The 14,190-nt window shown below is 37.6% G+C and overlaps 1 protein-coding gene across 2 annotated transcripts in view; it reads left to right on the forward strand.

Annotated features, from left to right (window-relative positions):
* Positions 1 to 14,190, forward strand: part of LOC131043065 (ALBINO3-like protein 2, chloroplastic) — a 230,453-nt gene that overhangs the window by 63,092 nt on the left and 153,171 nt on the right. For both annotated transcript variants that reach the window (XM_057976409.2, XM_057976408.2), the window contains exon 4: positions 4,274 to 4,345. In XM_057976409.2, the coding sequence (XP_057832392.1) occupies positions 4,274 to 4,345 (72 nt within the window). The remainder of the gene's footprint in view (positions 1 to 4,273; positions 4,346 to 14,190) is intronic.

Here is a 14,190-nt window from a genome sequence, read left to right on the forward strand (position 1 = left end):
TAAACTTCACCTAAAGCTAGCTTTTTCTTAGACAGAGATAAACTCACAATGCTACAAAAACAGTGCGATCTCTAAAGGAAAATAAAAGGATTTTCAGATCATGAACATACATTAAGTACCCAATTTTGGTACAACTTAAATAAACACTCATAACTGAACTAACGGCAATAATTGGCTTAAATTAACCATGCACAAAGACTTACAGTCAACAATTCTCCAATGGTATGAACTAGAAATTGATCAAATATCTTCACCATTAAAATCACTAAGCTTTAGCTAATCTGATGAAAAGAAACCATGCAAACAGGTGAAGATGAAGGCAAACGGCAAAACACCATGCTTCAATTGCTATTACAACAATCTCTGTTTAACAATTCATACCCTACTCTAATTCTACTTGCTGGCTACTTCTACTTTTAACCCTAATTCTAACTTCTATTTTCTAACCTTCTAACCTCTACAATGAGAGAGGCACTAACTTTTTATAGATTTTACATTTTGAATCAATGGCCAGGATTCAATCCATTCAATGGCTCAGATTTGCCCTAACAGTTTTCAGTTAATGATCCCAACAGCCTTCAACTACTTTTCAACTACTTTCCAAAATGACAAAATGACAGCCTGGTGTAATAACAACTTTTGTCACAAAAGACAAAACTGGTAGCTAGATGAATAACTACCTTTTGGCCCTTCTTGAATCGCATTAAATTGGGCCCAAAAGTTGTTATTTTACAATAGATTAATTGCCATTACAATAAATTCATATTCCTGTCATCTCCAGTTCTTTATCTGAATCTGTAGCACTCTTGTGTCTTGTCACTGTCTTCCAGGGTTCTGGAAATGACATCATCTGGCTTTCTGCATTGTGGTAGTGGTCCTTCATTCTCGTTCTTTGTGTATGGTGATCCTTTGGCTTTATCATGTTTTAGAGCCTCACTTTGTCCTAAGCATCTTGATGTCGCCTCTTGGTGTAACTTGATCTCCCTCATGGTTGAATTGTTGTTGAGTCCCTCAATCTGCATAGACAAGTAAGTTTTATTATTTCAAGGGTTTCTAGAATCAGCATTTCAAATACCCCTCCTATTTGGCCTTATTTTGGAAGAATCTCATTTTGCTAGAATTTGGATCTGAGATAGGCTTAGGATCTAGGCCTGATTTTGGACCAAACTCAGCATTAGGAAGAGCTTTAGGAGTAAGGGAAAAGTTTGGTGCCAAGACAAGTTTTAGGATTTGTACCATGTTCTGATTTTTTGACTGCAACATACACACTTAGGTCAAAATTTAGTGCTGAGATATGTTCTGGAAATAGTGTCTTGTTCCGTTTTTAACTGTAAAATACTGATTTTGGAAGAGGTGTGCTAAGTTTGGGGCTAGACTTGGGGTTAGAAAGAACTTTAGGATTAGTGGCTTATTCCTAATCTAATTGCAAATGCTGAATTTGGTAAGTTCATGGGGTGAAACTTGGTACTAGGAAGGTCTTTAGGAATAAGACCTGTTCTGATTTGTGTTCTGATTGGTGTTTGCCTTGACTTGGTATGAGAACCTTTCAGCACTGAGCTATGCAAGGTTGACCGTCTTTGAAGGAGTCTTAAATGATCATGCTTTGAAAACTGAAGCTCCTCCATGGTTTGTAGTCCTTCAAGATAAATGTCCTTTTTTCTTCGATACAAAACCTCATCACTATTATGGTGTCTTGGACTTCGGCATTGAGATACATAGGTCTTGTATTGTTTTGCCTTTTAATAACCTTCTTGATGATATCATACCTTGGTCACAAACCATTCTCTTTGGCCTCTACTCCTATAAGCATATGCATCTGACTGCTACCACCGAATTTGCAGAGAAAAACTTTCATTGCAGGCAGAAACTCGGGGTTGGGAAACCCTTTTGGATTAACGACTTAATCCTAAACTTGATGCAAGCACTGAATTTCAGTTCCTTGGTCAGAAACTCGGTGTTTGGAAGACCTTTCGAACAATGCTTATTCTGTTTTGGACTCCAAATACCGAACTTTAGGATGGAACTTCAAGTTTTGGCCTCAAACTTGGTATTAGGAATACTTTAGGGAATAGGACTTAATCCCATTTTCAATGCAAGTACCGAAGTTTAAGATGTACTGGTCAAGAACTTGGTGGTAGGATAGGTTTTGGGAGCAATTCTTATTCCCATTTTCAGTGCTACCACCGAACTTTAGGCTGGTTAGTTAGAAATTCAGTATTTGGAGAGATTTTAGGAATAGAGCTTATTCCTATTCTTAATGCAACCACCGAGTTTCAGATTGGAGTAGCATGTTTATGCTAGAATTTTGGTAGTAGGAACACCTTTGGGATTAAGGGTCTTATTCTGATTTTCTGTCTCAGCACTGAATTTAGGAGAGAAATATTGCCTAAGCAGAATTTGAGATTTCCAAGGTCTTTCTTACCATCAAATTTTGGAAGGAGGGTGAAGTTTGATCCTTGAATGTTTGAAGTTTTTTAGACTGAGGCTTTCCCACAATCATCTTCGAGTTGCTCTTCATTTCTTCTCCAAACCCATGTAAGAGACAGGTCTGAACTTGATTCAGACCTATAGGTTTACATCCTTTCTTCCTTACATCTTGGATGAGTTCTTCATTCCACTTATTCCACTCTTTCCTTATGTTTGGACTTCACCGTATGGTGCAATGTAAGTAGTCCCAAGGTAGCACTACCTCAACTTCAGCCTTAACGAAAATTCCCAATGCCCTATGTCTCAATACCCTAAATCCAAATGACCTCTTCAAGCTAATCAAATCGAAGCCATATTCTGCCCATTCCTACTCTTTATGCTTGGAGGATGCATTTTGACCTAGGCTTTATACTTCTCTCAATCCTTAGGAGATTAATTTGATACATCTTGTAATATGGAGAGGACATGAGGTTTTTGAGGTTGCATTTGTTTAGTATATAAGATAATTCTTTTTAGCTTTCAATATGAAAGTGTAGGATGACATAGATGTTTACATTCGCTTATCTCTCATTATTAATTTCATTTTTTGAGAGGCCAAGAGCACAGACACTCTTAATGGCAACATTTTTCAGGCATATGTTTGTCTTTGAGGAACCAATTATTGTGTGAATAGTCTCCTGCAGTTTAAAATATCCATGAGGTCTTTACCTATGATCATTGAAACTTCATGAGGTAAAATTACTTTATAATCTGGAATTAAATTCTATTCTATTATTCCTTTCACTTTTGTACCATCGTATTCATAATTACATGATCAGATTTATTCTGGGATTGGGCTTCTGAAGTTTTGAGAAACTTGTAGGTTTCCTGATCAGCTTGCCGTTTGTATAGTAGACTGTTAATATTGGCCTTCATTTTCTTCGATTGATCAATTCATCGCGATTGAAGAATTTGAAGACAAAGGTGAGAAGTAGAGAACTATGCTCTGATATTTGATGCAGTATAATATACTACAGATCCTGGATGACTGCAGGAGTGGTTCCTAGTCCAACTTTTTTTCTTTGATTTTGTGCACTAGGATGAATCCATAAGCTCTTTTGAATTAGCATTTTTAAAAAAAATTTATGCTTTACACCATTTGTGAATGGCAGTGTATGTGCTCACCAAACTTGATTATGACAGCTTTGAGTAATATGTAAATATGTTTTATAAACTATGGCTTCATATATTTCTTTAATATTTGTACTTAAATTTCATCAATTCCTAGTTTATGAATCAGTTATATGGTTGCCTCCCTGCTTTTGGTGGTTATGATGCAACCTTTGACATGTTTTCTTAAATGCTTACCTGTAACTGAGGCTCTGTGTGTGTGTGTGTGTGTGTCTCCCTCTCTTTGATTTGTGTATGCCTAGCTAGAGGCACTGTCATACAAATTTGTATACTTTCCCTGGTTTGTCCAAACTCTCCCATTGATTAATTTTCAATTTGTTTTTGTATCAGTAAGGCTTTTAGGTTGAGTCATTGTAGTAATCTTGGTTGAACTTCAAGCAGTCCAAAGTAAATTTATCCTCTTCTTTAAGACACAAATTGAGCACCTCAAGTTCCTTTCTGAAAGAGCTTTTAATTTCTTCTCAGTTATAATGATTTATATGTCTGATATTTAGTTTGTCAGGCGCCTTGTATTCAAGAACACTTTGGGTGAGTTATATGTAAGAGATTGTGTTATGCAATATAAGAATTCCATTTATTAGCTTTTGGAATCATTGGAATTTGGGCTACCTTTATTTGATGTAAACTAAACATGTTGGTATATTTATCTCTTCTTTTGATTGTTTGGAATATGCAGATGCCTGTTTTCTTTTGTTCAATGTTTGCAGTTCGGTGGATGTGTACGGACTTTCACCCTGGATTTGATAATGTAAGGTTTCTCAGATGCCTTTCTCTATGAAATGATGTTTTATTCTTTATAGGTTGGCATTGATGAAGCATGAATTATTTGAATTGCTTGTGCTAGCCCTCATTATTGTGATGCTAGAATTGCATCTGTATTGAACTCACAAATTAGTAACAAATATTGCCACTTATGACATACTTGCAGGTGAATTTGATTGGTATGCTGTGCCCTACTAGTATAATGACATGTGCTTTGGCTGAAGAACAAATAAGTGAAGCCAAGAGTAAAATTTAATTGGGAATGTTTCATGTGTAGAAGTATGGATATTATGTTCTTGGAATAGGATTTCAAGCTTCTTTGAAATTTAAATTGCATGGAGAATGTGTATGCTATTTAATGGAATCTAATGAAGTGGAAATAGATGTTTCCTTAATGCTAGCGAATGTTGTCTTTTGAATTCGACAATCAGAGACATGCTGGTTCTACTATATCAACAATTCCTATCAAACCTAGCTACCACTATTAGTGCACATTTTGAGATATTCATTTTTTATCCATCAAGAAATAAGAGAGATTTATAATGAATTCTTAACACCCTTTTTAGCATCACCCCCCTTAGTAGAATTCTCTATGATGCAGGAGCATCCTAATACAGCTTGCTGTATTTCACTGCATAACATCATTTTGGCTTGTGGTAGAGAACCAAATTCCAGTAACAACTAACAAACATCATATCTCAATAGTTTTGGATCATTCTACGAAAAGATCGTCATCAGCAGTGCATCTGAGAGACAGTTTATTCTTAGTTCTTCATGCGAAGTTTGTTGCATCATCTCAAGACTTGGGGCATTCAATCCAACATATCACAAGGCACTATGAGAGCAGAGAGACCTTCAATTACAACTGTATCGAGTTTCTTCAACACCAAATGCTTCATCACTGGATGTTTGGCCGACCTACACGTTTCACAACACATCAAGATTTGAAGGACCTTGTGGCCAATGCAGATCATTCCTAAAGCTTGGAGCTGATATATAATCAGTTAAAGAAGAATACCGTGAATCAAGAATTGATCTAGGAGGATAATAGTTAGTGAGTTTATTAGTGATAGTAGTTCTTATTGTCACATCTTTGCATATAAGCTTGTAATAAGCTTGTGGTGGTTTTTGAGCCAATCTATAATCTGCATGTGGAAGGCCAGTGAGCCATTGCAATCATTCTATGATAGTGAATCAATGAGAAGTTGCTTTTCTATTCTTTGCAATTCTTGCTGTGTTAACTCTAATCCACAGGATTGGACAACCTTCTAGACTGTGTCACTGCATCAAGTGGTATTGAAGTGAGTTTTGGAATACTTTGAGGTGAATAGATCACTAACTTGAGACATTTTGCAAGTGTTTGTCAACAGAGCAACAACTATGAACCTTGTAGCCAGATTGTCAACCAGAGGTAGTTGCATCAAATCCTAGGAAAGATGCCACCAAGGCAATTGCCTGGTATGAGCGATGTTGCTGGAAGAATGGAAAGAATGTTAGACACAATGAGGACAATGAAGATCTGATTGGTTGTTGTAGAAGAGGATGGTAAAAAAGGCCTAAACCCTAGAGATGAGGATGAGAGTGACGATGATGAATGGAGGGTCCAAGCTGTAGATCCAAATGAAGAAACTCTAGAAGAAGAAGAAACATGTCAGATCAAGATGTTGAAATCCATCTCCAAGATTGGTAAGAGACCTCGAATTGAGATTTCTAATTGTGGGTGATTTTAAGCTTGAGGGGTCGATCAATTGGATAAATGATACCCAAGAATACGTTGAATATGAAGAAATTGAAGATTTGGAAAGACTGAGGCTCAGAAAAACCAAGTTGAAAGGACATGCTGCTATTTGGTGGAAGGAAGTTCAATTGGATAGAAATAAGGTAGGGAAGGAGAGAATGACAAGATGGAATAGAAATTCATACTTGCTGATTATGAACTAGAATTGCTGAAGCAATTGCAAAACCTAAGGAAAAAAGAAAAGACAATGAAAGAGTACACTGAAGAATTTCATTAGGGTAGATGAGAAGAATAGGGAAGCCGACAACTTGAAGCACAAAGACATTAGGAAATAGGGGAGAGCATAATATAACCAAAATATCATCCATCTTGAAGGAAAAATTAGGCATATGATATTTTTTGATTGTGCTATATTTAGGACATTTCTCAGCATGATTGTAAGCTTTGAAGGTAGATTTTAATTTTAATGCAAATAAATTTGTTGTTTCCATCTAGTTTGTGAATTTTGTTTGAGGGATTTTTAGGATGCTAGGTTAGATTGTCTTTGGTTGATTCCTTTTGCATAGACTGCACTGAGTGGTATTAGAGCAAGGTTTCTTGTTGATTTGTGTCTTGAGAAGCTCTAGAAGATTTGTTATAGGTGAGTGTGAGTCTTGCAGCTATACAGAGTAGCAAGGAGAGGACACAATGCATTAAGGAAGATTGACAGCTCTTAGTTTTGTAGATATAATGGAGATGTTGAGAAGTATTACAACTAGATTGGATGCAATGGAAACATCACAAAGAACAAGGTGCATGTTGAGAGTGTAATTGATGATGATGAATTAGAAGGTCAAGAATATGAAGTGTAAGACATGATGGATGAACTTGAGAAAAGATTTTTCAAAGCTATTTGAAAGATGGGTTGTAAATAAAAGTTGGATTCTTACTATAGTGGATGTCTAATCCTTGAAAAGCTTATACACTAGTTTATGATATTAACCTAAGATGATTTTAAGATCACTGCAAAATTCGCAAGTTGGGTTGGCTGTGTCGAATGCTCCATACAATCCTTGTGCAATCATTGATGATAAATTGAGAATTACGTTTTGTACATTACTTAGCCATTTATTATTTATGTGGAATATAGTTTGATAATTTCCTATATATATACTTTATCTTTCATCTCAAAAGCCCTAATCTCTTTCCTATGTCTACTGACCAAAGTGGTTGGCATCCTTTCCTACAATGCTTAAGAAGTAGGGTGAGAGTTCTGGAAATCGGTTAAGAAGATGGAAGTAGTGCAGTAATGGGGGAAGCCTTTAAAACTACTGAGGTAGACTGCATTGAATGCAGTGGCATTAGTCATTACTAATGCTTGTAGTTATTGCTGCTCTAGAACCCATCGATGGTGATCTGAAGGGGGATTGATGCATATGCAGATTTAGATGCAATTGTTGCTCTCCTGCTCTAGCTTTTTTTAATGCTTTGTCAGTTTGGTTGGCTACAAGTAGTGTCTTATTTAAGTTAGTTTCAACTTTTTTTGCTTGAGGTCATTTCTTCATAAGAGTTAACTCTCTAGTCTAAAATCCACCCTCTTTTATTCATGTCACTACGAGGAAACTGGCAAAATGTTAGGTTCTTCGATACACAATAGTCTCTTCATTTAGAGTGCACAATTGATTTATAAGGTGGCATTAAAGTGTAGAAAATGAATAGATTCTCAAGTCATATAGAAAACAGCATCATAACACTGTAGACTTGCAAACCATGATCAGAGATAGACAGCGCAATATGCAGCTAAGTAAGCAACAAATCATGTTCACGTTGGGTAGACAATGCTGTATTTGTCGATTGGCAACAATCACTTTATTGCAACTAACAGTTTTGGTGGCTATTAGTGTTCCATGAGCAAGTGTTCCTGGGGGTCTGAGTGATATACTGGGAACTTGGAGATTTGTTGGGGACATAATTGTGTCAGGACTAGAAAGTCAACAATTTGGTGTGTAAAAAATTAAAAAAGGTTATCTTTTAAGGAAAAAAATATGCTAGAAGGTTCTGAAAAACGAAAAGGGAGAAGGATGGCCATTGCAAATTCAGCACTCTGTATTTGCTATTTAAAGTTTTAGGTTCTTTTAGTTTGTTGAAGTTATTGTAACAGCTATTCCTCTTCTGCCCGCAAAATTTAGGAAAAGTCTTGCCATCCTCCAAATTGTGTCATGGTGTCCTTACATCTTCCCCACCCAGAAACTTTAAGATACATTGGTGGCAACTACCTGTACACAACTACCAATATTTACTTACAATTGAATAAGTCCATACTTATTACTTCACCCTTTAATAATTCCAATGGATTGTTATGTTGTAAAATTTTATCTATATTTAAGAGCATTATAAGAAACATCTAATGTTTTACATATAGGTTTGACTATAAACCAATCACTTATGTACAGGTTTGTAAGAATTTGTCAAAAATAACCAAGATCAAGAGCTCAATGAGTAGCACAAACAAGAGAGACAAAATATTGATAAGAATAAACTGTTTTCTCATCAAGATGCAAAATATGATCAACTGGATCATTACATACAATGTAGATGAGCCTGCTTATATAAAGGCAAGGCCATATGGATATGTGAGCATGAAATCATGACATGTGGCCCAATGAGATTCAAGGGTTGGTGAAGGTAGGTAGGAGAAATAATTAAATATTCCACAAGAGGTGGATCACCCACCGAAGGTGGAATGTAACAAGATAAGACCACAAAAGGTGGAATTTCTCCTATAAGTAACTTCCCTATGTGCACACTTCCCTAAGTGTTTCATATCCAAACTAATAGGAAATACATTACTCTAAATCAACTTAAGTGTAATTATGAGACATAATTTACACCAACACCGGCCTTGAGTGCAACTTAGGGGAATGTAGATTGAAGCTAACAATGCAAGATGGGTCCCAGCTACTAGGCCATGTCAGGTAACCATGTACAAATGCAATGCAATCTCTCACAAACGAAGAAAGAGAGAAAAACCCAATGGGAAAAAGTTCCCCCCCAAAAGAGAGATGAAAGCACACAATGCTCTCAATGAAGTATGAGAAGAACAAAACCTCATGTGAGGAAAAATACCCCTCCAGAAGAGAGAAGAGGAAAGTCCATGCAGCCTCTCATTGTAGAATCTCTTGCAAAGATGGTCCAATGGTGTTGACCAACACTCCTATTCATTAGGAAGAAATAGAGCCAATGTTGCAACAAGAATGTCAAAGTTTGACAAAACCAGGTACCAAAGTTGATGAAGAATGACTGATGAATCACTCATAGTCTCATTGTAACAAAATGATGATATGGCATGGAGACAACCTGCTTTGAGCATCAGCTGGATACTCATCAATGGTAGATTGATACAATCAGTGTCTCATTGGAGCCATGCACAAATGTGTACAATCTAAGTCTCAATTGGAGCCATGCACCAAGTCTCACAAGATATTTCCTAATATACGGTGTGCAAGAGGATTACATCAAATATTTCATCAATGACAAAGTACAAAGAGGTGTGGCACTGTATATTAGTGCATTACAACATAGCCCATGCAAGAGAATAGAACATGATGATGTAAAATTGGAAACATGAACATAATGCCACCAAAAAGATGCCTTGTAGAAGATTGCAAATGAAGATGCTTTTAATTGGGATGATGCCAAGAGATATGAATGAGCAAACTGACTCCCCCCCTTTGGCTGTTGATTGGAGAATGCTGCAAGACAAGTATGTAGGTGGACAAGAAAAAAATTTGTTCCCAATATTGCATATTAAATGAAAGTTTTGCTTTTAAAAAGATTTAAAAAATCCCATTAAAAGCATTTATTAAAAAAACCATTAAATTTTTTTATTAAAAATCAATAAAGAAAAATTTGAATTTTTTTTTAATTTTGGATTTTTGACCAAAAAAACTTTATTAAAAAAGAAAAAAACAATCATGATTTTTTTAATTTTTGAGATTTCTTTTATTTTTCAAATATCTAAAATTTTAAGTTTTTATTAAAAAAACTTAATTAAAAACATTAAAAAAATTTAATATTAAAGTTATATTTAAAAAAAAAAGTTTTTTTTAATTTAAAAAACTTATTAAGAAAATATTAAAATTTTTAAAAAAGGTTTTACACCTGCAGGGGCCCGTAGAGGCACCTGCGGTACGCAAGGTCCTGCGAGCGCAAGTGTTCCTGCGTCCACAGAGTCCTATGTCGTAGGTGTCCCAGCATCTACAGGGTATTTGCGTGAGCAAGTGTCCTTGCGTGTGCAGGTAGGCCTACGTACGCAGACACCTAAAAAAATATATGTTTTTTAATTTTTTGCAAAATATATGTTGTGACGTATTCACACATCGCCCCATTGCAAATGGGGACCCCTGCTTTTTGCTCTCTAGGGTTTGTTTTCTGGGTCTTTTAGGGTTTAGTCTGTTAGCTTTTGCATGGTGAGTGTTGTCAGGAGGATCACTAGATAGCAGGCTCTGCTTGAGCTTGGGTGAGTTAGTTGATGCTCCAAGTTAAGGGCGTTTTTCAAGGTCTTCCTTAGGCTTGGTTTTGTTGGTGGTGTCCCGTTTGAGTTCGAGGAAGTCAGTGAGTGGTTGAGCAAATTTGGCTAAGGAATGGAAGGAATAAATCAAAGATATAGCCTAGGACAAAGTCAAGCCAGTTTGAAGGTGAATTGAGCCTAGAAAGGTGAATTTCGCATGGTCAAGCTAAGAAGCACAATAGAGGAAATATGAATTTTGCTCTGGACCCTTTGGAAGGGTCAGGAGCGAAATTCACTTTTTGAGCCAATTTCTCACATATTTTCTCCTCCTCACACCTCGGACAAACTTTATTAGGCCTCCTTTCCTCATGATCATGCAAATTTCTCCTTTAGGTTGACATATAGCTCTAGTTTTTGTGGAAAATATGGTTTTACATGAATTTCGCTCTTGACCCTTCCATGATCATGAGGAAAGGAGGCCTAATAAAGTTTGTCCGAGGTGTGAGGAGGAGAAAATATGTGAGAAATTGGCTCAAAAAGTGAATTTCGCTCCTGACCCTTCCAAAGGGTCCAGAGCGAAATTCATATTTCCTCTATTGTGCTTCTTAGCTTGACCAAGTTAGGAGCTTCTAAGGCATGGTTTGGTAGGTTTTGGTGCATATTTGCCTTGAAGAGGAATTTTTGGACCTCAAGATGATGAAAGCTAGCCTCAAATAAGGAGTTCACTCCTGACCCTTCCAAAGGGTCCAGAGCGAAATCTTCCCCTTTTGCCTTCCTTTGACCTTAAAACCTAGTCTGACCTTACCTGGACCCAGTTGGGTGATGGAATATTTTGATAATGAAACAAGGAAGTTGATTTGATCTAATTTGGAGGAGAATGAGACAAACCAAGGTGAGAAACTAGCCAAGAATAGGGATTTCGCTCCTGACCCTTCCAAAGGGTCCAGAGCGAAAATCCCCTTAAGCATCAAATTCTCACTTGTTGAGGCCAGGATTATAGCTTCCTTAGGCATAGTAAGGGCAAATTGATACGTTCTAGCCCTAGGGAGTGATTGATGATGGATGAAATGAAGGATTTTAGTCAAGAGGATGAATTTCGCTCCTGACCCCTCCAAAGGGTCCAGAGCGAAATTCTTGAAAGCTATCATTTTTCCTTGGCTAAAGTCAGGATCTTGATGGGGATGCGTGGAGAAAGGTCTATGTTTGCCTCTCAAAGAGATTTGGAGTTGAAAAGGTCAAGAATCAAGCTCAAATCATGATTTTCACTCCTGACCCTTCCAAAGGGTCTAGAGCGAAAATCTTTGTAGGCCACATTTCCTTCCCAATTTTGGCTAAGTGTCGCTTTGAGTCCTAAGGCGTACTTGAGGTTGAAATGATGTTTCTTTGCCCTGTAGGATGAATTGAAGTGAAGGAGATGAGGAATTAAGACCTAAAACTTGAATTTCGCTCCTGACCCTTCCGAAGCGTCTAGAGCGAAATTCTTAAAACCTCCATTTTTGCCCCAAATTTACATCAAGGTTGGTGTTGGTTGAGAATGAGGACGTCCTTGGGCATGTATTTAAGCAAGTATGATCACAAGGTGAGAAGAATTTGAGCCAGGAATGCAAAATTCGCTCCTAACCCTTCCAAAGGGTCAAGGGCGAAATTCTTATGGAGCCTGTCCTTGGAAAGAATCTTAAGCAAACTTCATTTTGATATCTTCTTGTTGATGATTTAAGGTAGGAAATGCTATGTTGAAATGAATTCATTATGTGTCCTTAATCATCTCTTGATTTGTTTTGCAGATGAAAGAAGAGCAAACATCATCAAGGACGACCTCCTCTAGCCCAGCATCGACAGGGACAACCTTTTCCAGCCTAGCATTTTAAGGGAAGGTACACCATCCATCCTGCACATCAAAGACAAAAGAGGATCAAAGCAAGGGTCCATTGGAGAAGCAGATAGTTTCAGAAGAGTTAATTAAAGTTAGCTTCTCAGCATCACCACATTGAGCATCAACCAAGTATCAGACAAGGTGGCATCCCAGTCATCACTGCTCCAGTCGGGTTGGTCCACTTCAGCATGTCCAGATTCAATGTACCTGACTCATCAAAAGATGGCACTAACTTCGATGTACCTACCTGTTGTGACCATTTCACACATCGCCCCATCGCAAATGGGGACCCCCTCTTTTTGCTTGTTTTTCGTTCGTTTTCGCTTTCGTTTTTAGGGTTTTGTTAGTCCGTTAGTTGTCTGGATTTAGGGCTAAGCCTTAGGGTTTTAAGTTTTGCCTTTTCAAGCCAAAATCCAGTCGTTTTGTGAGCTTTTGAGCTTCTTTTCTAGAATGCAAATTTTGAATGCAATGATTTCGCCAAAATGGTCTAATTTTCAATTGGAATGTTCATGCAGAGCTTAAACTTGTCTAAGTGTTGACCGTCAATATGAATTTTTGTCTGACTGAATATTTTGACCAAATTTTTGACTTTTTTGAAGTTTGATCTTGGGCATCGAAATTGATTTGTTTTTGCCTCGTGAAGTGTTGAAATGTGAAAAATCTTGTTATTTTGGCCTGTAGGAGCAAAATCGCTCCTGTCCCTCAGTGAAGGACGGGAGCTCAATTTCAAATATCTCATCGTCCCTACAGAGTCCAGACAAATTTTACGTTTGAAATGATAGAGAACGACAAGATCTTTCATTTGAATATAAATTGAAGATTTTCATGAGCACAGAAATGCCTCCAGGAGGAAAATCGCCCCTGTCCCTCAGTGAAGGACCGGAGCTACAATTCAAATTTCGCCTTGTCCTTGCAAGATTTTGAAAACTTAATGATTTGAGGACGTCCGAAGGAAGATACTTTGCCAAATGAATATAATTTGAGATGCAAAAAACGAAGGAAAATGACCTATATTGACTAAATCGCTCCTGTCCCTCTCCAAGGGACCAGGGCGAGGTACCTTGTAGCTCTCGTCCCTCTCCCAGGGACCAGAGCGATTTCCTCCATTTTGCAAAATCCAGACAAGGGTCAAGGCAAGTTTACGTTCAAAAACGAAGGAGAACATGAGATGAATGCATTGAATATAAATTGAAGATTTTTGGGACGTCCATACCAGCATTAAATGCCTAGTTCGCTCCTGTCCCTCTCCAAGGGACCAGAGCGATTTTTGATATAATTGTCTTTGTTGCAAAATTACAGACAATGTCAAGGCATGGGCGGATAGAGTGAAGAAGGACGACTCCGTTGAATATAAACTTGGAACCTGGCAAAGTAAGATGAAGGCCACAAAGGAAGGATCGCTCCTGTCCCTCTCCAAGGGACCAGGGCGATACAATGGTGATGATGCGTCCCTCCAGAGTTCAAGGTCGTCCCTCCAAGGTTCAAGGCCGATCCAAGTTAGGACGAAGGGTGGCGAGGACATTTCAAGGCATTTCCATCAAGCGCAACGTTGCAAAGGTCATCACATGGAAGGATTTGCACTATAAAGACCTAGATCGCTCCTGTCCCTCTCCAAGGGACCAGAGCGATATTTCTATTAAAGCATCGATTTCAAAAGACAAGCAAGTTTCAAGCTACCAAGAGGGTCGAAAGGACATCATTCCACGCAATGAAGATGATTGCAAGTCGGTA

Source organism: Cryptomeria japonica, chromosome 7 (genome assembly GCF_030272615.1).
Source record: "Cryptomeria japonica chromosome 7, Sugi_1.0, whole genome shotgun sequence".
In the NCBI taxonomy this organism is placed as follows: Eukaryota; Viridiplantae; Streptophyta; class Pinopsida; order Cupressales; family Cupressaceae; genus Cryptomeria; species Cryptomeria japonica.